At 35.8% G+C, this 26,577-nt stretch overlaps 1 protein-coding gene across 3 annotated transcripts in view; it reads left to right on the top strand.

Annotated features, from left to right (window-relative positions):
• The window catches only part of LOC129373595 (glucocorticoid receptor-like), a 58,853-nt gene that overhangs the window by 14,763 nt on the left and 17,513 nt on the right, over positions 1 to 26,577 (top strand). For 2 of the 3 annotated variants that reach the window (XM_055051608.1, XM_055051607.1), the window contains 2 exons: positions 22,717 to 22,886; positions 26,105 to 26,131. In XM_055051608.1, the coding sequence (XP_054907583.1) occupies positions 22,717 to 22,886; positions 26,105 to 26,131 (197 nt within the window). The remainder of the gene's footprint in view (positions 1 to 22,716; positions 22,887 to 26,104; positions 26,132 to 26,577) is intronic. The other variant, XM_055051609.1, reaches the window with a different exon arrangement.

Genomic DNA, 26,577 nt, shown 5'->3' with positions numbered 1-26,577 from the left:
TATGTCTGAAGCTTGTCTATTTCTAGCTCTGTTAACGGTAAAACTAAGGCCAGGCTTCGTTTCTTTTAAATATCTGCTTCTGGTGCATATTTTTATGGATTATATCACAGATGTTTCATAAATTTATAGCTAAACAAGATCAGTGTGGTATATACTCAGTTATTGGTGTTCAAATTGTACTTTTCTTCTTTTCCATTCAGATATAAATTATACTAAAATATTTCTGAAATAGTTACCTAATTTCTGATTCTCTATAATCTCAAGTATGAATGCATTCTGTTGATAAATTCTATGTTTATTAAAGTAGATTTGCACATAATCAGGATAAAGGTGACTCTTAAGGCTTGAAGACATTTTATTGACTCAAAAGATTTGTTCAAAAAGTAGCTAAAAATCCATGTGACCCAAACTGGAATTGGGTTGGATTAACTTTTTATTTAATTGAAATATTGCCTTCTTGACTACTTTTGTTTTGATTTGATATTTCTTATGTTATTTTGTTTCCACTATATGCACTTAAGACATAAAATTCATTTATGGTACAATTTTCTTTTTTTTTTTTTTCAGTGATGTGGCTTTAAAGTTTCATTTAAGCCAATGAAACATTGAAAACAAAGTGACTGTTAAAATTCTAGAAACTACTTATTTTACTTCTGTCCAGGATTTTTATTGGACTATCTTCAACTTTTTCACCAACACAACTTTGGTTCTTGTTCATTAAAATAAATTAATTAATAAAATTTGTGGGCTGTCGTTTTGTAATCTTGAGGTTTGACTTAAATCATTTCCATCCTCCATAAAAAACAGATCATGTGTGTATCTTAACGAGGGTGTATTTTCTTCTTTTTTTTTTTTTTTATCAGATCTACTAAAACAACATTACAGCTCTACTTTAAGTGAACATTTTCAAAGAGTATGACTTTGTTCTGTTGAAACAAAGAAAGACAAACAAAGGTTCGGGGCTTTACATCCAACAATCAGTTCTTAGTTCCTCCTTTTCCTCCCTGCTCTCTTTTCTCTCTTCGATTCCTCCTCTCTTCCTGTCTAAGACTCTTCCTTTGCCGCTTTAAGCCTACGTCACTGGCTTCATTGTGTTCATTCCCCTCATTCTCTCCATTTGTCTGCCTGAGCCAGATGTCAAACTGCAGTATAGATCTTCTGCTAGTTGTCAATGTTTCATTGCCCTTATGTGCCTCTTAATCTGCAGCGAAGCCAAGACTGAAACAGTGATATGCATGTCCAAGTAGGTTAAAGCACAGACTTTTCTCACCAGGAGACAGTTTCTTTCACTGCTTCTACTTAATTTTAAGCATGCTCGGCAGGTACACTTATTGCCAGCAATAAATCCAAGTCACAGTGACTTTTATTACAGCAGTATGGTATGGGTCATTTACACTCACTTCCCTCCTCGTTTTCACATGTTAATTTTATATGATAAGGAGAACACATCTGGTCTGTGTTAAGAGTTGTACTAAAAGGACAAAGTGTGAGAAACTGATAAATGTGGAGTTTTTCATATTTGTGACTGAGCAAAAAAAAAAACATTTTTGTGTGAAGAGTTTGGATAAAAGTGAAACATATTCTTAGCTCCTTTGAAGTGGTGCTAACCCATAGCAACAGGAAGAGCCATGCATCGCTGTGGTCATCACTCATCTCCTCACGTCACTCATTGGCTGTCGATTTAAAGGAGCGGCCTGCATTTCTTTAGAACTATTCTACAACACTATCGGTAGCGTTTTCTGCTGAACTTGTAGCTGCTTACTCGCCAAACCTCTTTCTCCACAGGGTGAAGTTTGTCAAGTAGTGCGTTTCCTACAACAAGAACTGAAACTATTTAGTTTTAGGCCTGGCTGATGCCTCTAACTCTTTATCATAAGAATTTTCTATATGTTCGACTTCCGTCTTTCCTTTGGGATTAATTGATTCAATAATCACAAAATGACATGGCCTCCTGTTTCCCATCCGTGTAAATATGAGGCCTCATCCACATCTAATGAAAACAAGTTCTCGGTTTCAAAAACACCTGCATCCACACAGGACCATTTTCAGAAATGTTATCAACAAAACACTATTTTTCCATGGAAATGGGATTAAAAATGGAATATGGGACACATGAAGTTAGCAGTAAACACAAAAGACAACGACAAAGTGCAAGTCGAGTCTTTGGAATGACGATTCAATACATGCTTTCAACACATGCTGCGTTAGATTATAAAATTTAAGAGGATTATAGAATAAAAGAGGAACGTGTCTTCTGCCATTGTTGTAGTGTATGTCATGTTTGGGGTCATAGGTTACAGTTAGAAGTTGGATTCATACGTCAAATAGTCTCGCAGGAGAGGAGCTTTCACTGCCCATATGAATATGCAAAAGGGGAATTTTTACTCTGGACCTGTTTTAAAACATATTTAAGGTCCTCTGAAATGTCATATGGACATGAGACACAGACGGTTAAAAAGTTTCATTTTAGAACAAAGTGTTCCCGTGTGGTCAGAGCCAGACAGGCTAACTTTTACTCACTGCTCTTCAAAATGCCAAGACAGGAGAACATGCCTTTCAGAAAGGCACATATTTGTTAATCTCTGAGTCAGAAAAAAATAACTAAATGTTTTACATACTGAGATTCACAGCTTAGTCTGGGATAGTTTATGCAATTAAGGCGCAGGGAAAAAAAGCTACATTTTCTTTCCAGAAATAAAATGAAGGCAGTTAAATTATGTTTTACCTTTTTGGAGTAGATTCTGTGAAACATGAGCATTTTTACTGAAGAATATACTGTAGGAATTTCCTGCTGGCATGATGATTAAATGATTAAAAGGTTAAAATCTTGAACTGTGGTAAATGGAGCATGGCCTGAAAAATAGAAATAGAGGGAAAAAATTTACAACAATAAAATTTAAATAGTCTAGATAGTAGATTCTTGTAGAAAGTACCACATTAAAAAGGATAGAAGGTATTTTGCTTTATTCAAACTGTTTGCTTTAGTCTATGCTTTCCTGCACCTCTGGCAATAATCTTATTTTTATTTAGTCCTTTGGAAAGCAACTTTATGCTCTTCTTTGATGGAACCAGACTGGCAGGTTTAAATAAGTTATTTCAGAGCTTAGTAACATGTCATCAAATCCCCCGCAACATTACTCTTCTTGTTATTTGTTTGGTATCACTAACAGAAACTCTGGAAATGTATGCAGTTTATTTTTTATTTTTATGTATGTTCTGCACATACAAATCTTCCCTATTTGGTCTTTGACTGTTCGTGTTGTAGCTGTGGAGAATGCAGAGAAAGGGAGAATAAGGAGGAGCTTTCCTGTAAATGGGCCCCATTCCAGCTGGGCCAAAGTCTGTACCCGACTGCAGCTTTGTCAGACTTTTCTAAGTCTTCCCAAAGCTTCCAGGCCAAACTTCATTTCACCTTGTCTTTTTATTTACATCCTTTAAGTTTTAACAAAACTTTACTTTTTATGAGACTTCACTCTGTTTCTTTAAGGGTAAAAGTTTGCGTTCTTTGCTTTCATATTGTTTACCAACCTGATTTAGCATTGCTATTATTCTCAAGCTGCTGAACAGGACTGCTTAGTTTAGAATTCCCGACAAGCGTCTTATTTATCGCATATGGGTCACCTATTTCCACTCATAGAAAATGCAGAGGAAACCATAATACCTTATAGAAAAAGATGAGGCAAGAAATCAGTACGCGTTCCAAAAAGGCAGCAGTTAGCGACTCAGACCAGATGGAGGAAAAAACAAAAATCCAATGACAAGATCTTGTGTAAAGCAATACTTTAATTAGCAAATTACAGCTTTTAAGAACCTGTTACAATGTCTTGATGCTGGAGACCACTTTCCACTTTCACAGTTTGAGTTCAGTCAGTGGGTTAACATTCTCTGTGTCTCTTTTGCAGAGTAAGGTAGTTTCAGACAGAGTGGAAAAAACCCAGAGGTATTTTACTGACAGCCTGTGAGAAACTGGTCTTAGTGGTTCAATGCAAAGGAATCGTATTTCAATAGTTCTTTTGTAGTGTAAATAAATCAGTCGTTCTATAAAACTCTATTTTTATGGCACTTTCCTAATAAACTAGTGTAACACAAGGTTCTTTACATAGATTTAAAAAGTAAACGAAAACATAAAATATCTAGGTTCATTAAATTTTTATGTAATACCCTACGTTATAGATTCATTTTCAGTTACTTCTGTTGATTACTTTGAAATATTTTCTGCAATGTCTGTGAAGTGATAAAATTGCAAAGATTTTAGCAGAGACCATTTTGTTTCAACTAACCAATTGAAAATTATGGGTTGAATATTGTCTATAAAACATTAACAATATCCTGTAAATTGTACAGGAAATGCAAAAATATTTGCCCTCTGTGTAGTGCCATGACTACAGAGAGGGCAAAGACCCTCAACACACGAGGACAATAGGAAGAAATTCCTGTGCATTCTTTCTGTTTGTAATGTTTTCCTACAAGGTCCAGACATAATCAGAATTTTCTGTGATGTTAAAATAATCAAGTCTAACAAAGTAAATCCATTGTGTAGGTGATTTTATTTTAACAGTGCCTGTATCTTTGTTGAGACAGTTGTAACAATAATGCTTACATTACAGAAATATGAATTTTTTTCTTCAGTTGTCAAGATGCTCACTGTTTGCAACAATCTGCGGGCTTTTCACAAACAGAACAGAGCCATGTAGACATTTCACAATCAGTCTGATTAACCTGGTGTGTTATTTGCATGCAAAGGTTAAATGTAGCATACGTGCGAAACTTAATTAGCCTCTGGTTTATGAAAGCGTAAACAGTCAATTGTGGTGCTGATAAGATTTGTTGGAATTAAGATGATGTCTTAATTTCAATAAAAATGTTTCCAGAGTTATTACTTTAAAAAAAATAACCAAATTTCAACATTCTTTAAGTAACACCATTAGCTGTCTGAGCCATTGTTGTATCATTTCACAAGGAGTAGTTCTGCTTGTGTCTTTTACCTAGAAAAGCACAAGCTGGCTTTAACTTGCTTTGATTTCATAATGTCTGTTTGTTGTAGGTTAATAAATGTTCTTAATGCAGCTGCATTGAGCTCGCTCTGCTTTTGCTCTTTAAATGAGCGAAACTCTGACTGTGATGGCGTGAGCGTTTGCTCTAATGACTGCCGTTCCCTCTCCACCACACTTTGCTCCTCACTACATGGTACATCAGCCTTTCAGCTCTTAATTACAGCCGACACTCTGCCTGTTTTTCTCTATCTTCTCTCTTTCCTTTCTCTTGTGTTTAGTGCTATCTCACCACTGATTCATCAGCGTTTCCTGTCTATCCTCTTCTCGCAGCAGCAGAGCAGCAAATGCTGTTTGTCAGAAAAGACGCCGGCTCATTTTTTTGTCTATTAGAACATATTTGTGATGAGTAATATGTTTGTTTAGAAATTAAGATGGCTATAACTTGTTTTTTATTTCAAATGCTTGGGCTAAAGTTGGATTTGTAAAGCATCAAGTGTAAAATAAGATTGTGCGGTAACCATCAATCATCAGTGTATATTTAAGCCACATAATCCCCATAGTCTTAATTTGAGACCTCATGAATTAAGTTAAAACCCTGAAACAACCTGTGTAAAACTTTATTTCCATTAGTAAAATAAAGTTCAGAAGATGCATTTAACTTAGACGACTTGTTTTCTGCTGCTGTGAAGTTTCAGCCGTTTGTTTTGTCTGTGTCTTTAGATAAAATACTTTTTTTTCCATTGCTGAAATGCAGTATAATGGTAAATTTTATATAATTTTTCTTGCACATTTGGGAAGAGAAATGATGGTGGAGAGAGGCAGTTTATTTGTTCTCGGCTTCTATTTTTAAAATGAAATGGGCTCTGTTTGTTTTACCTTTGTTAAGCATATCTTAAGATACATTTAGCCCTTCGACAGAAAAGAAAGAAAAGTATCTGCCACTAGTGACTAAACTATGTTTTGATCTATTACATTCATGAATATGTTTAATTTTAGTATCATGTCATTTTCTGGTTTAAAAAAAAGTATAATAAAAAAATATATCATTCTGAATCTGGAAAGTAAAGTACGAGATACTCACATCTGTTTTTGCACAGAATTAATTATGCCAAATTTAACAATTATTTTTGTATTTTCAATTTATCTGATGAATTTTGAATATTTGGGAAAACAAATATTCAAAATATATGAACATTTTTTGCAAAAATGTTCATATATTTCAAACATTTTGCATACCACAACATGAAACACAATTTTTTTTATGAATTATGAATTATATCCAGTGTTTTCTCCAGCTCAGTAAAAAAATAAAAGCTCACATAATGTCATTTTCTATTAATATAATTTTAATCACCTTCTAGATTGTGTAATAAAAGAGCCTGTCACTTTAAATGATTGGTCCTAATTAACACCATGTTTTATTTAAGAACTTTTCTCAAATTTAGATTTGTAGAAGTTGAGATTTTTCAAAAATAAGTGAATTTATTCATTACAATTAATTTAGAATACTACAATGTCTGGAAATTAACACAAGCATGCACACCATCAAGCAGTCCAGTGCAGGAAAAACGGCAGACAGAAAACTTGGCCTCCCGGAGGATCCTCAGTTCAAAGTTCTATTTATTATCGCCGTGAAGTACTTCTCTACTTTAAACCATCTTTAAAAATCATTCATAATGGGGCTCATTGGAGAGCAGTCAGATGCTTTTCACTGTGTTTGTTTTGAAAGATTAGCACAGAGAGAGCGAGCCGACCACTGTGGCTGGAATTAAAGGCACAGACACACAAATCCACTGCAGCCTGCTGGCGTGGGACTCTGCACACACAGCAGTTTTTATAAAAATGCTTTACATTTGGTAAGGACAAGAAAGAAAATAACCAACATGAAATCCTTAAACTTGTGTCAACAATTCATTGTGACAATGATAAATGAAAATTCTTATAATAAATTTATCACAATAAGTGATAAACGATATTATAACTGCACACCCCTTTGTCGATATAGTGACACCATAGGTGAAAATATTTTAAAGAGCAAAGTGACCTTTTTTCCAGTGACAAATTTTGAGAAGTAGTGAAGTGAAAATATTGTGAGAAATTGTTTTTCTCAAAATCGTCAGTGTTACAATTAGGGGCAAACCTGACACTTACGATCTTGAGAAACAGTTTTGTAATCATGATTTCCTCTTTCCTTGCAAAATATAGGAATCCTATCTCATTTAGCCATTCTTCAATGAAGAAAAAATGAGAGAACATGGCATTCAATTCAGTTAAATTTTTGTGGAAATTACTTGAGAAAAGAAAAAAGAAATCTTATCACGACTTGCTCTTATCTGCAGAGTGAGCAATATTTAAGATCTTTATGACAGCTTGAATTGTCATAAACATGGTTTAAGGCTGGAGTAGGACGTTTATCACAACACTCAGTGAGCAAGACGATTCTCCACACTGCATGCCTAGAGATATACAGGAATTATTTTAACATCAGATACCCACCAAAAGTCTTGAAGTGGACCTGTGTGGAATTAAGTGGAATACACAAGTTCAAGACTTTTGCACTCTTGTCACTCATCTAATAATTATAGAGGACAATGGAGCTATGTCCTTTTTTTTCCTTTTTTTAGGCTGAAGATTGGACAAGATGTATAAGTATTATTGATTAAACATTGTGGAAGGAACATTAAGGTATATTTAATAAGATTTAGCACTGAAGCCCAGATGTAGTTCTTTTGTCATTCTTTTATAAGTGAGGTAAATCATTTCAACAAATGATTTTGCCAGATGACTTTTTTTTTTTTTTTTTTGGATGTTTGGGGAAAGGTAGGCAGCTGCATCCTGAGAAAATGTGAATACCAGCTGAAATAACAGAGTAGTAATATTGTGTTTAAACCTCCGTGTGTTGCAGTTTAACAGAACTGTAGTCGTAAAGTAGAAGTTTTAAGAAAATAGTTTCCATTTTGCAAACTGTTTTTGTATACGTCAGCTTTTTGCTTCTGTAAATCCTGGAGGAGCCGTCAAGAGTCCAGCAATACACACACAGTGTCATTTACCAGGAGGCAAACTGGGTGTAGTTTGAAGAGATTTACGGAAAGAATGTAATGATTATTCTGAATTCTCTGGTATAAATGCATTTCTTGTTTATGCTAAAGAAAAAACTGTTTTTATGTAGCATAAACGTAATGCTGCCACTCCCCAACCCCTTGCTGTGCCAGTGTGTGCTGAAGAAAAATAATTCTCCTAGAAGTTATCCTCTGTTGAAAGAAGGATTAGGCTGGCTGTTTGAAAATATTTACATTTGCCTAAAAAAACCAAACAAGGCTTACAGGCCTGACCTGGGAACTACTTCCCTCCACTCAGGTAACAATTTTTATTGCATGTTTGCAACAATCCAAGAAAGTTACTGTGTGGTGGAGTAAAATAAATGGCATGCAGCATGTTATTTATGAGGGCAGAATATTATTTAATTTATTACATAATTAATCATCAGCTTCTTATTTACCCAATGTTACCTTGAAAAATACTGTCTGTGTCATCTGGTATTACACGGAAATACCATATTACTGTATATGCAATTTACTATTTACCAACTCTAACTAAAGTACATTTGTTCAGGTTTTTAATCAAGTCTTACACCACAATGTAGAACTGTTAAAAAGAAAATATTTTTATATATTCTATAGAAAAAAAAAATATTACAAACTAGCATTGAATTTGAAAAAAAAATCTTTTGAAAATAAGCATGTCACATTGTGCAAGTGTGGTATCATAAACCTGGTTTAATTTGCAGAACTGTCATGAGTTGGGGAAAAAAAAGGAAAATGTCGTTCTCAGATTCTTAGAAACGTAAAAAAATAAATGTAAAGTCCACCAACTGAAATATTTGTTGGTGGCCTTGATTCCCTAACTGGTCCCTAACTGCACCCCACGCTTCACTCAAGTCATTCTATGTCAGAAAATAACACTGAGAAGAAAATCTAATTCCCATGTAAATATGAAAGTGAGGGGAAAAAATGTCCTAGATGTCCAGATGCTTCCCAATTAGAATGAAGCCCCAGAACAGGAAGCCTGTCTCTCCTTAGCAACACATGTTGACCCAAAATGAGAAGGCCTCAGGAGCGGGAGCTCTGATGGACTCCAAATTCTGCAGACAGGAGCTCCGGTGGAGGTTAAGGGAGAAGTAAATGTCTGCTCTCGTGTGTTTGTGTCACAGGCGAGTTAATACATGCATCCTCTCTGGAGCCCACCGCTGATGCATTTGTTTGAAGAGATGCTGCTTTATTGTGGTTGATCCATTAATGTTGACCTGTGGTGAAAAGTGCTGGTTTCACCACTAATGGTTTTGTTTACCTCCATTAAATCAGTCCAGCAGATGCTGGGGGTTTTTCTTTCTTTTTTTTTTATTTTTTAGCCACAGTTCCTGAGATGAAACAAAAACAGTGTGGTGATGCATTGCCTATACACTCATTTTCATTTTCCATTTCTAAACTGCATATGTTACAGTTCAAATTAAGCCTTTTATCTCGAAACATACAGAAAACTATATTTTTTTGCAAACATCAATCTCTGGTGTTCTAATATTAAATTAGATTAAATTTATGGTATTTTATTTTATGCCTCCAAGCATTTTCTGCTCTAAACTCTGTTGACAAAAGCAGGCATAATTTCCCTTCAGCTTGTGGCTCAACACCATGTCTGTGGATATCTAGATTACAATATCGGGAGCAAAACGTCAATTCACCTAAGTGAAATTCTTCCCCTCCCCAACCAGAGGCCACCACTGCGTGGATCATATTCCAGCGGGGTTCCCATAGGAAGCAGTCATGTTAGGAGAGGAGGCGTTTTGGCCTGCGCTGCTCCGTTCTGTTGTCAGAACCCTCCAAACTTGGCTCGTTTTCTCTCTTCTCGTTGCGCCTGCCTCTGCTGGATCAGCTTTTATTGCTTCATCCTGTTCTTCTGTTATTTTTATCTTAACTACCTCATCTATCTTCAAAGTCTTCTAAGAAAAAATCCCAACTGTGAGCACAGTTTATGAAATTTCATGACTTGTGAAATCATGGGAAAATATTTTTACAACATCATATTTATCTTATCTAGTCACATATTACTTTTGTGATGTACATATTTCTTCAGTCTCATTGGGATTTCACCTGAGGCAGGAATGGGTAAAAAATTAAATGAGTGGAATTTTATTGTATTTCACCTTGTTAATAATTTCCTCCTTTCATCGCATGTGGCGCTTTACGGGCAGAGCGTTGGTTGAAAGTGAAGTGATAGACTCAGACTTTAATATGCACCAAAGAAATCTAGCAAGCGAAAAATGTAAACTTAAAGGCTGCTAAGATCAAAGCAACAAAAGAGTTTTTCCTTTTCGTTCTTCTGTTGTAAGTTTTCTAACCAGTTTACTTCAAGCTAAGAAAAGGCAGTGCTCATCAGAGGCCGCTGTGACAGTCCAACAAACATTGCATCAGGCTTCTAATTATTGAACAATATTTAACTATGTGTGGTAGCAGTGCCTGAGACTGGACAGTTTTGTGTGTTATGTATTGGACCTGAGTGGAATCAAGTGGAATACAAGACTAATAATTTGCACCATGAGAAATGGGCTTACTTAGATCTTAACAGTAAGAGTACGGATTTACAATAAGGTGACATGTTATTGGGTTAAAACATAGTGGACATTATTCTGTAGACACAAGAACTAGCCTTCAATTTAAATAAGACTTCCAGTTTTCCACTGCATTCCATAATGTATAATGTAAGGTGTGTTCAGTTGAAATTGAAAATTGCTGCAAAAATATAGAAAATCACAGCCGATATTAAAATGCATACTGTATGTATGTTATTGTTATTTTGACATGTCATATTAACTAAAGCGTGTTGAAATTATTTTTTTTAGATGCTTACAACGCAGATTATTATCAGTTAACCTTCATAGCGTAACAAATGCAACAAGCTGATTAGAGATGTTTCATTAGCTGAAATGTTTACTTGGTCAACAGCTTAGTAGTTTGTCAGTGGAAACAATCTTATGTTAGTTCATTTCCATGCAATGACTGTCCCTGGATTTCATAATGGAGCTTTGTTGATATTTCCTAACAGCCAAATTTGCTTCGCAACTAAATTTTTCCAACGCCGAATGTTCTCCCAGAGTCACCCGCTGAAGCACAGCGGCATGTGGGGGACGATCAGCACTGTGGTAATTCCTGCTCTTCCTCTGGTGTGTTTGCGTGACGGCAAACTCTGCAGGATTCTGTGGATTAATATGGAATCAAAACATGAAATATATTTGGTGTTCCAAGCTGAACCACTTTTCTGATGAAGAAGACTGCATATAAACATTTTAGTGAAATCACTTGCATCTAAAATCCTTTATTTTCTTTACCTGTGACTACATTTTTTTGTCCTTTTCTTAGCTACGACAGTGAATCTAATGTCAACCTTTGAGTGCCCTGCCAGTTACTATTACTTCATGAAGTTGAACCAACTTGGGAACATCTAATTTCTCACCGTTGCTTAAAAGCTCAGATAATTTGTTTTATTAAAGAAATCCCAGTTATGTGTGAATCTGAACTGGTTCTTTATTTTCGCTCTCATTCAGCAGCCTTTGCACCCACACGATTGGCCTCTTGCCCTTCCATAATTCTCTCTTTGTATGTCAGCAGAATTCAGTTTGCATCTTCAACGCTATTAATCTTTTTGCAGACAGACATGGTGGGCGTATGTAAATGTAACCCTCCATTAGTGAGCCAAAGCTTTCACTGCTGCTGCTGTTTTAGACGTTCCTCTGAACTCTTGCCCACTTGCTCCAACAGCTTGCCCTGCATCGTCTACTTTGCAGCAGCCACAAAGGGCTGTGCAGGTGTTGTTTTTTTTACTGAAGATGATTGTAAAGTCCATCACAAAAAAAGGCTGCATGCTGTCCACACTCTGAATTCAGTGAATGTAACAGCACAGATGAAACGGAGAGATGTTAACGGGCTGTAATGTAATCGTCTACTGAACAACAGGAGTCACTGTCATCTGTTCAGCTGATGCCAACGGTAATTTTATTGTGGTTGCTTTCTTCACTCAGAGGCTAAAGCGTATTCTCATGAGCTGCCATTCGAATGCATATCAGATTACCAGAGTTAATAGTCTTTAACAACAGTGTGCTGACATTTAAGATTTGATCAGGTGCTTTGATTTCAAGCCTTTATTCTGTCTCAAAAATAGAGAAGTAGGAGTCAAGTGAAACAAATATCACACTTGACTTTGCATCTTTTTAAAAGAATTATGCATTTTATTTCTCAGAATAATCAATGAAGGATAGTTGCACATACACCAACATGGAAAGACTCTAAGGTGTCTATGGAAAGTACTTATAGAACCAATAATTATTTTATTGATGAAACTACAGTTTAATAATTTAGATAAACATAACACAAAATAAAGCAAAGCTAATAAGCCAATAATGCTTAGTAATAAATGTGCTCTGCTGTTTCTGTCCTACAGCTATGCTTAAATGCTGAAAGGAAAAGTTTCATAAGCAGGAAATTGAAAGTTCACAATATTGTCAAAACTAATAAGAAATCTACATTTACCATTTATCATGGATTTATTTATTTTTTTGAATAATCCTGAAATGAAATACCTCCATTCATCAGACTGGAGTAAGAAAAAAAAAACTAAAGTCCTGGAACCACGTTCCATCTGCAGAACCACCAGGAATGCAATTAGAAAATGATTTTGCTTTCCATCAGCGTTCCTTTATGCTCTCCACAGACTTCCATTTTTGCAGAGGTCGTTCTGCTAGCTTTGCATCTCTCTCAGCTGTAGGAGCTCTCAGATCTTCTGCTCTAACAGGGAACTTGTTTGCCAGGTTTTTGTAAATCCTTGGTGATAAGGTACCTCTTTGTGGGTCATCAGTTAGGACTGAACCATCTTGCACCGAGTCTATAAATTGCTTTCTAATTACTGATAGAGTTTAGCTGGTGCCATGATCTCCTGTGCTTTTTTTGCAACTCAATTTCTTTATTTGCTCAATACCTTTTTTATGGTGTCATTCTGTTTGGTAAACCTACAGCTTTGCATGCATGGACTAGATGGGTTGTTATCTGGTCAGAATATCAAAGTTGAAGTAACCGACAGTGAAAACGTTACACATGAACACATCAGTTTTAACATTTTTCTTTTCCTTTCCTGCAACTCAAGCCACATTATTTTTGGCACAGTTTTCATTTAATCATGATCATTTCACACCTTTAAATTGTGAAAATTTTTTCTTGAAACTTGAAAGGTTAAATTCTAGCAATTTAAGTTTCTATGAGAATGATAAATGTTTATGCGGTTGCAGTAAAGCACAACCACAAGCTGTGTATTTGCTGTAGATGACCACCTTAATTCAGCAACAGAGAATCAGCCATAGAAACCTCCACTGTCTTATAAACACTGTGATTAATACTGCCTGTAATGATGCTAACACAATCATGAAAATACTACTGGAAATAGTGCAGTTTAATTAATCAGAAATTGGGTGAGAATTAAATGATTTTCTTTTTAAAATGAAAGTGGGAAAGAAAAAGTGGGTGAAAAGGGGAGAAAAGACGTTTCTTCTGCGTAATTTGTGGGGGCTAAAGCATTTAAAGTCCTAAATGAAAGCTAATTACATAAGAGGAGCAGGGGAAATGGGAGCTCTGCACCCTGAGGGCGCTGGCCATCTATCTGATTTAAGACACACAATGTGCCAGCACCAAATCGAATCTGCTGGGAGCAATTGAAGGTTCCCTGCACCACACACACACAAGCACACTCATGCATTTCCTTGCGTCAAGATAAGGTGAATAATACAGACGTTGCTGCAGCATGTCCTCATTTCTGAGCAGACTTTAAAATAAAATAAAACATGTAATCAATATTCTTAGACTAAGTTTTTGTTCATTTATTTAGGTAAAAATTTCATCTGAAATAGTTTGAAATCAACCTTTCTAGGGCTAAAATACTGTTTAATGACTGTGACATTGCGGTGTCTTTGATATATTTCCAAATTTTTTTTTGTCCACACAGCAAATGCTCTTTCCCTTGAACCTTGAATTTGGGCAGAAAGTTATTGAAAATGCAGCCAAAGTCCAACAAAAAACTGTAAAAGAATCTCTGGGAACTGCTGATGAACTTCACAAGTTTGCAAAAACATCCGTCTTCCTGGAAGCAATGGTAAAGAAATGAGGGATGATGCCAGTCTTTTGCCCCAGATTTTGTGGCTTTTTTATTATAATTTAAATAACCGGAAGACCAATGTTTTATAATCAGTGTAGGACCGAATTTTCTGAACCACAACTCCAAAATAGTTAAGTATTTTTGCAAGTCTTCAGTCCAAGAGTTGGGGGAGGGGAGTGAAGCTGAAATACTCTCTACATGCCTGCAACTTGAACTTCTTGTATTATTAAAACAAAGATGATGTTAGACAAAATAAGTTAAGCTTAGTTTTTTTTTTTAAATGTGGCTTTAATTGAGGAAAAAACCCACTTCTGATTTAAGAAAAAAACAACAAAAAACAACTTTTAGGTCTATAATGTGTAAACTAAAGGATCCACAAAATGTTCCCTAACTAAAATCACTGTGGCAGAACTGATCATTTATATTTTCCACTGTACATATTTAAATAAAAGATATAAACTCGATTCTCTCCAGCTGGTCTAAAGCATGTGGCCCAGTTTCCTGTATTGCTCCACATTCCAGTTGAGCAGAACTTTGCTCCAGGGATCTAACATGTGACCCCATCTGGCCTAAACACAACCATTCTCAGGGTGGATCAGTAGATGTTTTGTGGAGCTGCTTCTGACTGTTAACCTTTGTTCTTAGTGCTATTTTCTACGTTGAAGTTGTAGGAGAAAAGAAGACTATGTACTTTTTTTCACACTTTGCAATTGATCTGTTTCCTTGTGTGCTAATCGTTTCTGCTGATGTCTTTTGGTTGAGCTTTGTGCAGAAATTATCTGAAAAATGTTCCATGTCATAAGATGCACAGCTTCTTTACTCTTAGAGATACTGAATTTAAGAAATGTGTGGGAAAAAGTGACTATTTTGTAAGGTGTTTAAAAGCAATAAAATGTCTTCTAGGCTTTGAAAGGTCTTCAGTCTTTCAACATTTTTTTATGAATGTGCTTGCAAGCTGAGGAATTCAGGCATTTCCCTTCCTTCCCTTTTGATTGCATTGCCATAACGTAATATTGCTACATTAAAATCTCATGTTTTTCTTTATTGCAATGTTCTAATTGTCGTATGATTTGTTAACTTTACGTCAGAATTGTAAACTTTTACTAAAGTCAGTGTTTGAAATTTATTCAAAAGATTTAAAATGAACTTACTGAATTTCAGCAGATCGCCTGAGCAGTTACAGTTGAAATATGGTTTTCTATTATTCTTCTTTATGGGATTCAACATGAATTGTAGTAACATATCCAATAGGAAATTGGATATGTTCACTAACTATGTTAGTGAACTTTAGTGAACTGCTGCATCCTATCTGTCACACCATTCTGCAGCTCGTGTGTCTCTCGCTTTTTCTTCTTCTGTTTCCCATAAGAGCTAATTTAAAATCACCCCTTCTTAGCCTACTGAATGATTGTAATGTGTAATATGTTGCCCCATATTTGTTACATGTTTGCACCATCTCGTATTGCCATGGTGTATTTTTAGTCCCTTTGCTGTGTTGTTGTAGCAGAGAGGAAAACGAGGCTGAAAAGAAAGCGACAGAGCAGAGTGAAAGCTTGACCCCGGTTCACCGATGAGCCTCAATGGAAATGTGCCTTAATGAGTTATCATTGTTGCCGCTTGGTTAGTGATTCCTCATAGGCTTGCGTCTGTTGCTGGTGTGTATTTTTGGGCACAAGAAGATGAGGACGAGAAGTGGGATGGCACAACTGTCACTTGACGCGATAGAGGAAGTCAACGCGAGCTTCCTTGAATTACTAGATTTTCCTTTTTGAGGGTGACTCACTCATGTTGACCTTCATGAGCTCACAATGAGGCTGTGTATAGTTTGTTGCATATGTCAGAGCAGATTGAATGAATGACGTTTTCAGTATTATTTGTTTTTTTTGCAAGATAAAAACAGAATTTTCTGAGGTCCCTATAAATTGTCATTTTTGATTTGATTTATGGATTTTTCTGCCAATTATCTATTTTAAGTCCATTCATACACCCAGGCTGTTTCCCAGAAAAAAGTGGTTTTGCACTGACAGCACGGTGTAGGAGATGTAGACATGCTGATATTTCTGACGGGTGGGCGTTTGAGTGTCGTGCTTAGGAATAAGAAAAGAGCAAAAGACCGAGCTGTTATGCAATTGAAATATGATTTGCAATGTGAGTTTTCATATCTGCACTTAGAAAAACCCAAATCAACAAACAAACTTGAATGCATGTGCATGCAAGTCTCCCCATTAGTGTCACATACACTCTTATCTCCCGGTAGGTGAGTTGGATAATCTCATGACTCGCCTGACCTCTTCCAAACTCCCTGCTGGCACTGACAGCGGATTGGCCAAGAGGCCTGGGTGGGGGTGGAGATGGGAGGCGTCTACTCCAGCAGTAATGCCCGTGTTATATAATCAAAGCAGATGAGGCGGGTTCGGTGGGGGAAGAGGAAAGAAGGGAGTGAGGGGAACATTTAAACAGAAGAGGAATGAGGAGATTTGTCGTGAAATGGATCTGGTTCAGATAGAGAAAGTGAGGATTATAAAAGACAAGGAGATTCTACAAAAGAAACTAAAACTTGCACCATATTTAAACTAATTGCATAGCTAATCAAATTTTCAAGGATGTCTTTTAAAAGAGTTGTATATAAATAAAGCTTTACAAAGTTTTAAAAAACACAGAATTGTTAACCTGCTCTGCTGCTTTGTTTTAAACAAATGTATTGCTACTTTACTTTGCACTAAATTATGTTTTTATAAAGGAATTCAACACAAACTGTATTCAGTTTAGATAGTTTGGGACATAATCGCTTTGTTGTTGTTGTTGTTATAAATCAAACTTTTAAACATGTTTCTTACCACCTTTCGCCCTGATTTAATAGAAGCAAATAAAAGAGACAAACATTTTTACATTAAAACTTGATGCAAAATGAATGTCACAGTAGCTTCCATTCCATTATTGGGACTAATAATTATTCTGGACTATGTGTAGAATAACATGCAGCTTCTGTAAATTGTGATTTGGGGCACAAACGTATGCTTTCATCCAGTCAAATAATAAGCACTGTCTTGATCTAAAACATGATCATAACAGAATGAACTAATCTGAGTGACTAAAGTTTTTTTTTAAAAACCATTGTGGCATCAGAGTGTGGGTCTCACTTAACAAAATAGAGTTGAAGCTTTCATGCTGTTTGTGTTTTTAGTTCTGATAGTTTCAGCATTATAATGAAATGACTGGAGCCGCTCTGTCACCAACTCTCTGCTGTACCAGATGATATCCATCTACAGACATGAGTAATACTACAGTTAAACTGCTGCTCCGCATGTAAATCATCTAAAAAATTTAGAATACAACAGAGGAAGGAAACATTTACTGGCAGAAGTAAAATGACGTGTTAAAGATCTGGCTGTCTGGGTGTGGGAAAATGAATGTGCATTTATGTGTGTGTATCTTAAACAAGTTGTCAGCCCTAGTTTAGTACCAGAGGTACCACTGGGAAAACCCCTACGATACACAAATAACAAGAACCATGTTTTGCAAAGATGTGCAGATGTGATCAAACAGGAGAACACTTTTAATAAACACCAAATAATTTCAGCAAACAATATTACTTTCATAAAATCTATTAATGCATCTTATAAGCAATTGAAGTGGAAATATTTGTTCGAAATACATAAATCAGATATTTTGGTTTTATTTGTTCATTTAAAGCAGAAAATGTTCTGATGTAAAAATGTACACAACTACTAAGATAAGTGACTTTTGTCATTTTATCTGTCATATTATTTATTTGAGACTTTTTCTTTTTTACTTTATATTATTCACACATTTATTACACGTACTTAAAACAGTATGTAAACAGCAGTTGTTGAAAATAAGACAAAAAGCAATAGATGCATTTTCATGCTATTGTCAGTCTTCGAAACTGTGAAAGTTTTGTTTGAACCAAAGCATTTCACATGTAGAGTAGCTGTTATTTCTCTGCTGTGATCACTCCATGCTTTTTGTTTGAAACAAAAATCTGAAGCTTTGATCTTGATATGAGAAAAAAAAACTTGGCTAGCTTTAGTTCCCACTGTAATAACTGCTACAGTAAATGATTCTCCAGTGACATAACAGGTCAGCCCAGTTCAGTGTCTCTTAGTTTCTGCAGAAACCTTGTTTGTCACGACGTGTCATTGAGGGCAGTCTGATTTTTCAAACATATGATTATACAATTATCTAATCATATAAATTCTATTTTGGATTTTTATTCAAATTTAATTTTAACCCTGTTTTGAATTGGAGTTATTAAATAATAAATGATACTCGTTAGGCATTCTTTGACTTAAAAGGTGTCATAGCTGGAACATTTCTGAACAACATGCTCTCTAATTTAATTTGATTTGAATGGCTTTGGGGCCAGCAAACGTAGAGAATAGTTATAACCGAGGGTAATGTGATATTCTTGCATTCAAATAGCATCTCATTTCACTGGCATTTTTGGCTCTCAAGTTAAAAGAGGTATTTCTGTCAGAGGGTTAGATTCTGAAAGATTGACGTTGTTTGGGTGAAATGTTTTCTGCCCCTTTCAATGATGTGAAAGCTGGTTTGTAGGAATAAATGGTCTTTTTAGTGATTTCAATGACAGTAGTTTGTCATTGATCGTTAAAGCTAACAGACAATATTTTATTATTATGGCAACAGTTTCATTTTTCATCACACATAGTGAGCCCATGTTGACACTGACAAAAGTCAAATGGAGAAAATGAATAAATGGTAACTCAGTGTTGAGTCAGATCTTTGAGATTTCAGGGCTCAAAGGAAGAAAAGGTATTTGCACTGGAAAAACAATAAAACACAGCAGTCTTCTGTTCCTGCAAATATCTATCACTGTGTGAGTGAGGGCACCTACTAGATTTTTCCATGTTTTTCAAAATTATTATTATTAGAAAATCACTTTGCAATTTATCAGTAAACATTGGCTAGGTGTCTGTGTATCACAGTTCGGGCTTGTGCAGCACTTTTGCTGAGATTTGGTGCACTATGGTTCCACTTCTAATGGGGTTTGAATCGGCTTTAAATAGTTCAGAGCCATAGTTGATGCCTCAGTGATGAATGGAGCGTATGAGAAAGGCCTTTTATAAATGTTACATTTAACCCTTCACTGTGGTTATTTATTTTAGTCACTAGACTGAAGCAAATAGAATTATGTAACTTGACTATTTAGTCATCAAATGCATTTTAAAATTATAACGATAAAACTGGGGCATCATATTGAAACCAAACATAGCAAATTCAAAGTAATTTCCACCACTAAATATGCTTGAATTGTTGGTGGTTTTATTTGATCTATTGAATTTTTGCAGGGTCTAAGTATTCCAGAGGGAGACTCCACGAGTCATCAGCCACTCAATAATTAGTCTTCATAGCATCTTCAGCTTAATCCGACCAAAGCTGTCCATAACGAAACATAAGTACATCACAGTGTACAGTTACTGCCCCTCATAACAGAAGTTAACAGGATGTTTTTTTTCTGTAAACGGCATACTTCTCTACTGATGAGCCATTGTTACAACCAGCATGTTTTACAAGGCAGCAGCTAAGATTCATGGTGTGCTTAGATGGTTTCTAAGCATTTACTGTGTACCAGTAAAATTATTTAATTGAATCAGGCCACGCGTTACCGCAGAGGGTAGTTGCATGAATAAAAACGTTTGTCATTTGCATCAGACGCACTGATTAACTAAAGCAAGTAAACTTCAATAAAATCAAAAGTCTAAAATCAGTTATCTTGTTGCAGTGCTGCATCTGGGGAACATTACACACATGGAGCTTGTTTGCAGAACTTTTCCATCTCCTCAGATTCCAGTTCAATGAAGCATCCATTAAGCCAGTGCAGTCCATGAAGGTCCACAGATCCAAAGGCTCAGTAGAGCTTCAGTGTCAAAAATATCTGCCTTCCTTGTTTCAATTTTTTATTTTTTTTTTTTATTTTATGTGACAGACATACATGAAATGGAGCAATATTTTCTGAAACCTCCATGATGTCCATGTAGAGATGGAGATGTTTTGCCTGGTTTTCTCTGCAGAACAGAGCCATTGTATTTAATACTGGGATTAGATTACACACAGGTGGACTGTGTTTACTTCTGAAGCCAATTAGTTACTGTAGATCATAGAGGGATCTGAGTAAAGGAAGCAATGCAAAACACCACGTGCAAAAGCTTACCTGGCTTTTCTAGGGATTAACAGCAATTTCTTGGTCCTATAAATAAAACTCGGCCGATGTTTTTTTTAACTGATATCTTTCCCTCTTGTTGCTTTTTGTGTATTTTTTCTGGAGGGGAGAGGTTGGCTGTGTGTTTTTTGTTTGGGCATGTGACACTGTGGTGTGTTTACTTTAAACAAAGAAGCAACGTCAGCAATGTGTTTTTTTCTTTTTATTATGTCAGAAGGATAGCAAAGTATTTTCATATATGTAAACACTGGTTAGCAAAAGTACGTGTTAATTTTGACCCAGATTCTTAATGAGACAGAACAAGCAGTTATAGGATGTGGTTTTAAAAGTTTCAGTATAGGCCGCATTTTGTCATTTATGTTCCCAGGTGTTTACGTATGAGGGTGAGAATAAACCTATATGCTATGTTCTGGGTTATTATGAACATGAATGATTTTCTCTGCAGACCACAAAAATAAACAAACAACTCATCGATATTCTATATTTTTCTGGTACTGGTATCTTTCTGAACTTAGATTATATCATCTATAAACTAGAATTCTTTATTAATGAGATGGTGCCACTTGCAAGAAGCTCCCTGCTTTCCCTTCCCCACTTTGTTTCCGCCATTTGTAAAAAAGTGTTTGACTGTCTCACTGGAGATTGACGAAATCTTAGCATTTACATTTGTATTGCTTTGGAAGTTTGTGTCACTATAGCTGGTCTTCATGTGCCAGGAGAAATCTTTACTACTGATACGACATAGACAAACATTTTTAATTGGATGCCTTCCAAGATCCACCATTTCTACACCGTTTTGTTACAATCTAAAATACACAAGAAAGTATCATCTTTCCAAAGGCCTGAAACACGTGATGGTTTGAAAAAGGATCAGAGTTCAATGTTGAAAAATGTATTCCTTGAACGTTTTTGTCAAGTCACCCAAAAACGTAAGTGTATTTTATTCAGACTTTATGTAAAAACAGAAATTAGTTTATTGTTGAGTAGCTAAGAAGTAAAATTAGACGTGTTTTTCAGAAACCTTTTTTTTTTTTTACAATTGAAATCTGAACACCGTTTCACTATGGGGCTGGTTTGTCATCGTTTTCTTTCTATTTCTTGATGGTGGATTAAACTGGGCTCCATGAGATGTTTGAAACTTGAAATAACCTAACCTGATCTTGCCTTTAACTTAACTCTACTTAAACTTATCCACATCTTCACCCTTGAATCCCTGATGTTTTTCTTAATCTTATTTTTTCTGTTGTTCTCTATAAATACAGCTGTGATTATACTGCAGTGAAATTACATACAGATTAAATTGGTTTGCAGGACATTTAGGGGTATCAGAGTACAAGGGGCTGAATACCAACACCATGGCATTGTTTTCTACTGCACATGACTTGTGAAGTAGAAACTACTTGTCATCGGTACTCTATCATAGGATCCTAGTGACAAACACTGAAGTATTTGCTTACAATGTGACGAAATGCTGAAAAGTTCAACGGTATCAATCCCTTCACTTGTTCCTATATTTGCACATATAGACCTACTTTTTTTTGGAAGCAAGCTTAGCAAAACGGTTGCTTCATAATTTTAATGTGGGTTCTCTCCTGTGTGCTACAACACAATAGAGGAGAGTTTGTTTAATTCGGTCAAATTCCTGTCATAATCCTGCTGCGCATGCTGCTGCTACAATAGCTAAAATTCACCGTTTGTGGTAATTTAGGTTTCATGATGCGTGGTAGAAGTTATGGTAACTTCAATCATTACCAAAGAGAAAATGACAGTCGCAAGTGTGTACACAGCAGGATTTAACAAGGGTTTAATAGGCATTATAATAAAATTGCAGGCCTGGCCTGAGATTTGGAGCTTAGCTTGTGCACAAAAACACTGTTGCTGGAGATAAGCTGCACATTGTTTAGCTTATTTGCTTTCATATTAATGAAAGCAGAAGCAGCGAGCTCATCAAAATAAGAACTCTATTAATTATGTCGCATAATGAGTAATTTATTTCTTCTCACCAAATAAAAAGGAAATAAAAAACATAATTGTGTTTCTATTTTTTTGTGACCAATATATGCTTTTGTTCCTAATATATATATTTTTTTATCTTTGTCTTTTGAGAAAATAGTTAAAACGATGCCTTTCTTGCTGTTTTTTCGTTGTAAGCCAGACCTATCAGAGGGACTTTGACGTCTCCTAGCAACAATACAACATGCCACTTTTCACCTGTAAATCATGCTTCTGCAGGCTATAATTTTTCCTGAAAACTCGCATATTTTTATGCATACCACACATTCTGAGCGTGTTTTTTTAACCCCACCCTCTTCTCTGCTTTAATTCCAGCTCATCAGCCAGAACAGGAGAGAACAGCAGCACTGCCGTGACAGGCCAGTCCAAGCCCGGTGGCCAAGCCCATAAGATCTGTCTGGTGTGCTCGGATGAGGCATCAGGATGCCATTACGGGGTGGTGACCTGTGGCAGCTGCAAAGTGTTCTTCAAAAGGGCTGTTGAAGGTTAGTCCTAGATACCTACCACACACTGATCACACTTCACTGATTTCTCTCAGACGTGCCTCACTTTGTGGAAACAGTTGTGATTTTTATCCGTAAAAACACAAGTTGTCTTTTTCTGAAAATTTGAGTCTTTAACACCAAGTTACATTAATGTATTTTTTTGCATGTCCATTTGTTAAACATGCAGCAGATATTTGAAGGATTTGATTGTTAATAGTTTTGTCACATCTACACTTTTGTTGTTTCTCCAAATGTCAATGTTAACTTAGGTAAACTGGCAGGTAGATTGTTTTACTCCTTTATATGCAATTTTGTTATTTAAAATTCTAGTTCCAGTCTCCTTTTTCTTTTTTATTGTCGTTGCAGAGATACTTAATGTCATTTTTAAAAATCATCACAAATCTACTAATTAAAAGACAATTAAATAATCTAACCTATATAATCAAATTTGGCTAATGTGATTGTCCAGGGGTGGAACGGTTCTATATTCGGTTAATGTCACTATGATCATGACTTCAATTCACCTTTTTGTATTTTGTTAATACTACATAATTGTAAAACATCGCAGATTGATGATCTATGTAGATTTAAAAAAATCCTATGTCCTGTAGTTTTGATTTTAAGGCTGCCTGTGATTTTTGAACACTAAATAGTGAGATATCCTTAGTTACAGAATGCTTTCTGATTTGGTAAAAAGATTTAAAGAATGTTAAATTCATGCTATGTTACCCATTTTTAACACTAGTTGAAGATGTTCACCACAAAGATTCAACCCACTTCCTGTTATAGGCTCCACAAGGTATAATCACCAACTTATCCACCGTTCTTCATTAGGTTTTTTTTTTTTAAATAAAACTTGAACACTTAATTTGTGCCAAAGCAGAATATCTCTCAGCAAATTTAGTGTAAGCTAGATGAACATCATATGAATTTGCTAACATGAGCATCATATCCTGGTATGAGCAAACTGTGCTTCTGTACAGCTAAATATATTTCTCAGCTTTGGCGTAAGGTTGCAGTTTTACTCCACTTAAAGAGTTTGACAAATGGTTTCATTCACAAAGACAGAGAAGTTGAAGAATAATTTTCATTTTTATGGTGCAGCAACAATAAGAGAACTTGGTGGGAATGGTCCCAGCAGCAGGGCAGAATGATTATTAGATGAGCAGATACTGTAGCACTAATGGGACACCAGGGATGGATTATCATTTAGTCATGATAAGTAGGAGAGCCACTTCATTCTATTTGAAATAGAGTTGCTGCTATTGTTTCCACTCAACGTGAACCTGCAAACACATGTTTTTCATTGTTAATTATTACGTTAATACGTTTAAAATTTTCAGATTTCAAACTGAAAATGAACCGTTCCATCCCTCATATTATCCTACAGTAAACTAAATGGATTCTTATTCTACTTGTTTTCTCCTCTAATATCGTCTTGTTGAGTTTTTATTTTTCTAGATCTTTGTTTTGCAGTCATGTAAATATGTTGAGAACAAAAGGAATGCAGCTGACAGATGATAAACATCTATTGGGTCTATTGCTTTTTTCTGGATTACTCTGTGTTCTTTCCTGTGCTTTTACTGTTTCTGTCTTTTTACAAGCTGTCCCTGTAGACGTGGTGTTACTTTCTGGATGTTTTGTTCCTCACAATTGATCATTGCTTGCACTCATCAACAATTGGCTTGCAAAGCCTTGGTGAATAATAAATAAGCTAGTCCCTTAATTCTTATTGATCCAATGCTGACGCAGTGCCCACTGCAAAGAGATGACCCTCACTAATCCTTTTCTCCCTGGTTAAGAGACCAGTGGCCTTGTCCTGCTTTCACTCTGTTTCAGTTGCTTCCTCTGTCTGCTTCCACTCTAACCTCAAATACCACTGCTGGTGAACAAACTTGCTTTCACAAATCATTGCTCCTTATTTTACATTTCAATCTGGCTTCTGCAGGATCCGAGTATACATGTTAATGCAAAAGATACTGAAAACCTGCACATGGGACATTGCTGTCACAAAACTGCTAAATTTGGTTCGTTTCAGATTTGTGGTTTAGATTTTTTTGTCATTAACAGTACTCAAGAACTCAAAGACTAGAATATCTTTTCATGATGCTTAAAGAGTAATAATAAATGCTTGCACATTATTTCAGGTCATGTTTAAAAACACAAAGCAAAACCTGTCCGAGTTCAGTCTCAATGAAGTCAGAGACTCGGTCTGCCAAAGTACAACCCATTCTTTGAATGAGTGTGGACTCAGCAGAGAATGTGCAATATCTGAAAGTGTACCTATGCAGATCAGCCCTTATTGTAAAATAAAATATAAAGTAGCTACAGGAACAGCTGGGTGAAAATGCCCTTAAAGTAAGCTGGTTCTTAAAATGGTAACTCCCTATTCACCCAGTAATTCTTCCAGAAGAATGAGGTAAAACAACTTCAACTTAATTACACAAAATTCCTCAGATGATTGCAAAACATGCCTCACAAAAGCAATGAAAGGATGGAACTGAAACCATACAGTCACTGGAAACTCTTAGTTTAGTTTTATCAGTCAGAATAAAGCATCATGTCAAGTCAATGGGGCATCTGTCAAAATGTGTTGGTGAAATAAGATAAAATTATGTAGACTTTTAACAGTTTACACAATAGCAAGAGTAAAAAAATATAAGAAAATGCAGAAAGATTCATTTAGCATTTTCAATATTGTCACTAATTTTAAAAAGCACTGCCGTTTTTGTGGAATGATTTTCCTAAATCCATAGAGCAGTCCATATATCTCTTCCACACTTACATAGGTTTTGTCATTCTGGTATAAACTACCTTCTCCTAAATGTAGCGAACAGCAAACAGAAATGGAGAAATAAGAATTACTTTTCATCTCAGGATTTAAAGGCTCCAGTTATTTGTGATTTGAGGATTAAAGTACAACACTTTGCACGTTAACAGGATTTGATATTTAAATATTCTTCTTTGTGTCTTCAAACATGAGCTGAATATGAGCTTATTTTTACGGTACTAGAACTTGCATGAGTGTTTTTTGTTTGTTTGTTTTTTTGCTTTGCCTGCTTTTATGATGTCGTGCTGGTGTAACCACCGATGGGACAGAACTGAACTGTCGCTTTATTTTGAAAATAACTGCCAATAGTAGCACTGAGAAAGTTATGTGTGTCATTTTTGTTTTTCTCCCCCTTGTCTGTTCTCTGCTCATCATCTCTATGGTGAAGGATGGAGAGCACGGCAAAACACAGATGGTAAATAAATGCACTTTTAAACTGCATTAATAATAGTAATCATTGTAATTGTGATTATGATGAAAACTGTGTCACTTCTGATTCGCTCATGTCCCTGCATTTCTTCAGCACTAAAATGTTAGCAGTCTGCCTACACATCCACACAAGCCTCTGCTGCCCACTGTCTCTGAATGCATGCAGATTTCTGATTTGATGATTCAAATGAGCGTTGGTTCCTTTTGAATGATTATTGTGCTTTTCGGTTTCATCTCGCCCTACTTCACCTCTTCTTCTTGATTAGCCTGGGTTCTCAGAGTTGATGTTACAACCACCATCCATTTCACTTAAACCTCTTCTGTTGACCCACTTTATCTCTGGAGTTCTGTCTCTTTGCTGCTCAGGTGTTTAAAAAGCCTCGTGATACAGAATGTAATGGACTTTTGAGATATTGTTCAAAAGGTTTCTGG

The sequence above is a fragment of the Poeciliopsis prolifica genome, unplaced genomic scaffold, assembly GCF_027474105.1.
Source record: "Poeciliopsis prolifica strain line A6 unplaced genomic scaffold, Auburn_PproV2 SCAFFOLD033, whole genome shotgun sequence".
NCBI classification, from domain to species: Eukaryota; Metazoa; Chordata; class Actinopteri; order Cyprinodontiformes; family Poeciliidae; genus Poeciliopsis; species Poeciliopsis prolifica.
The sequence above is the reverse complement of the archived record's forward strand: the minus strand, read 5'-3'. Positions and strand labels throughout refer to the sequence as shown.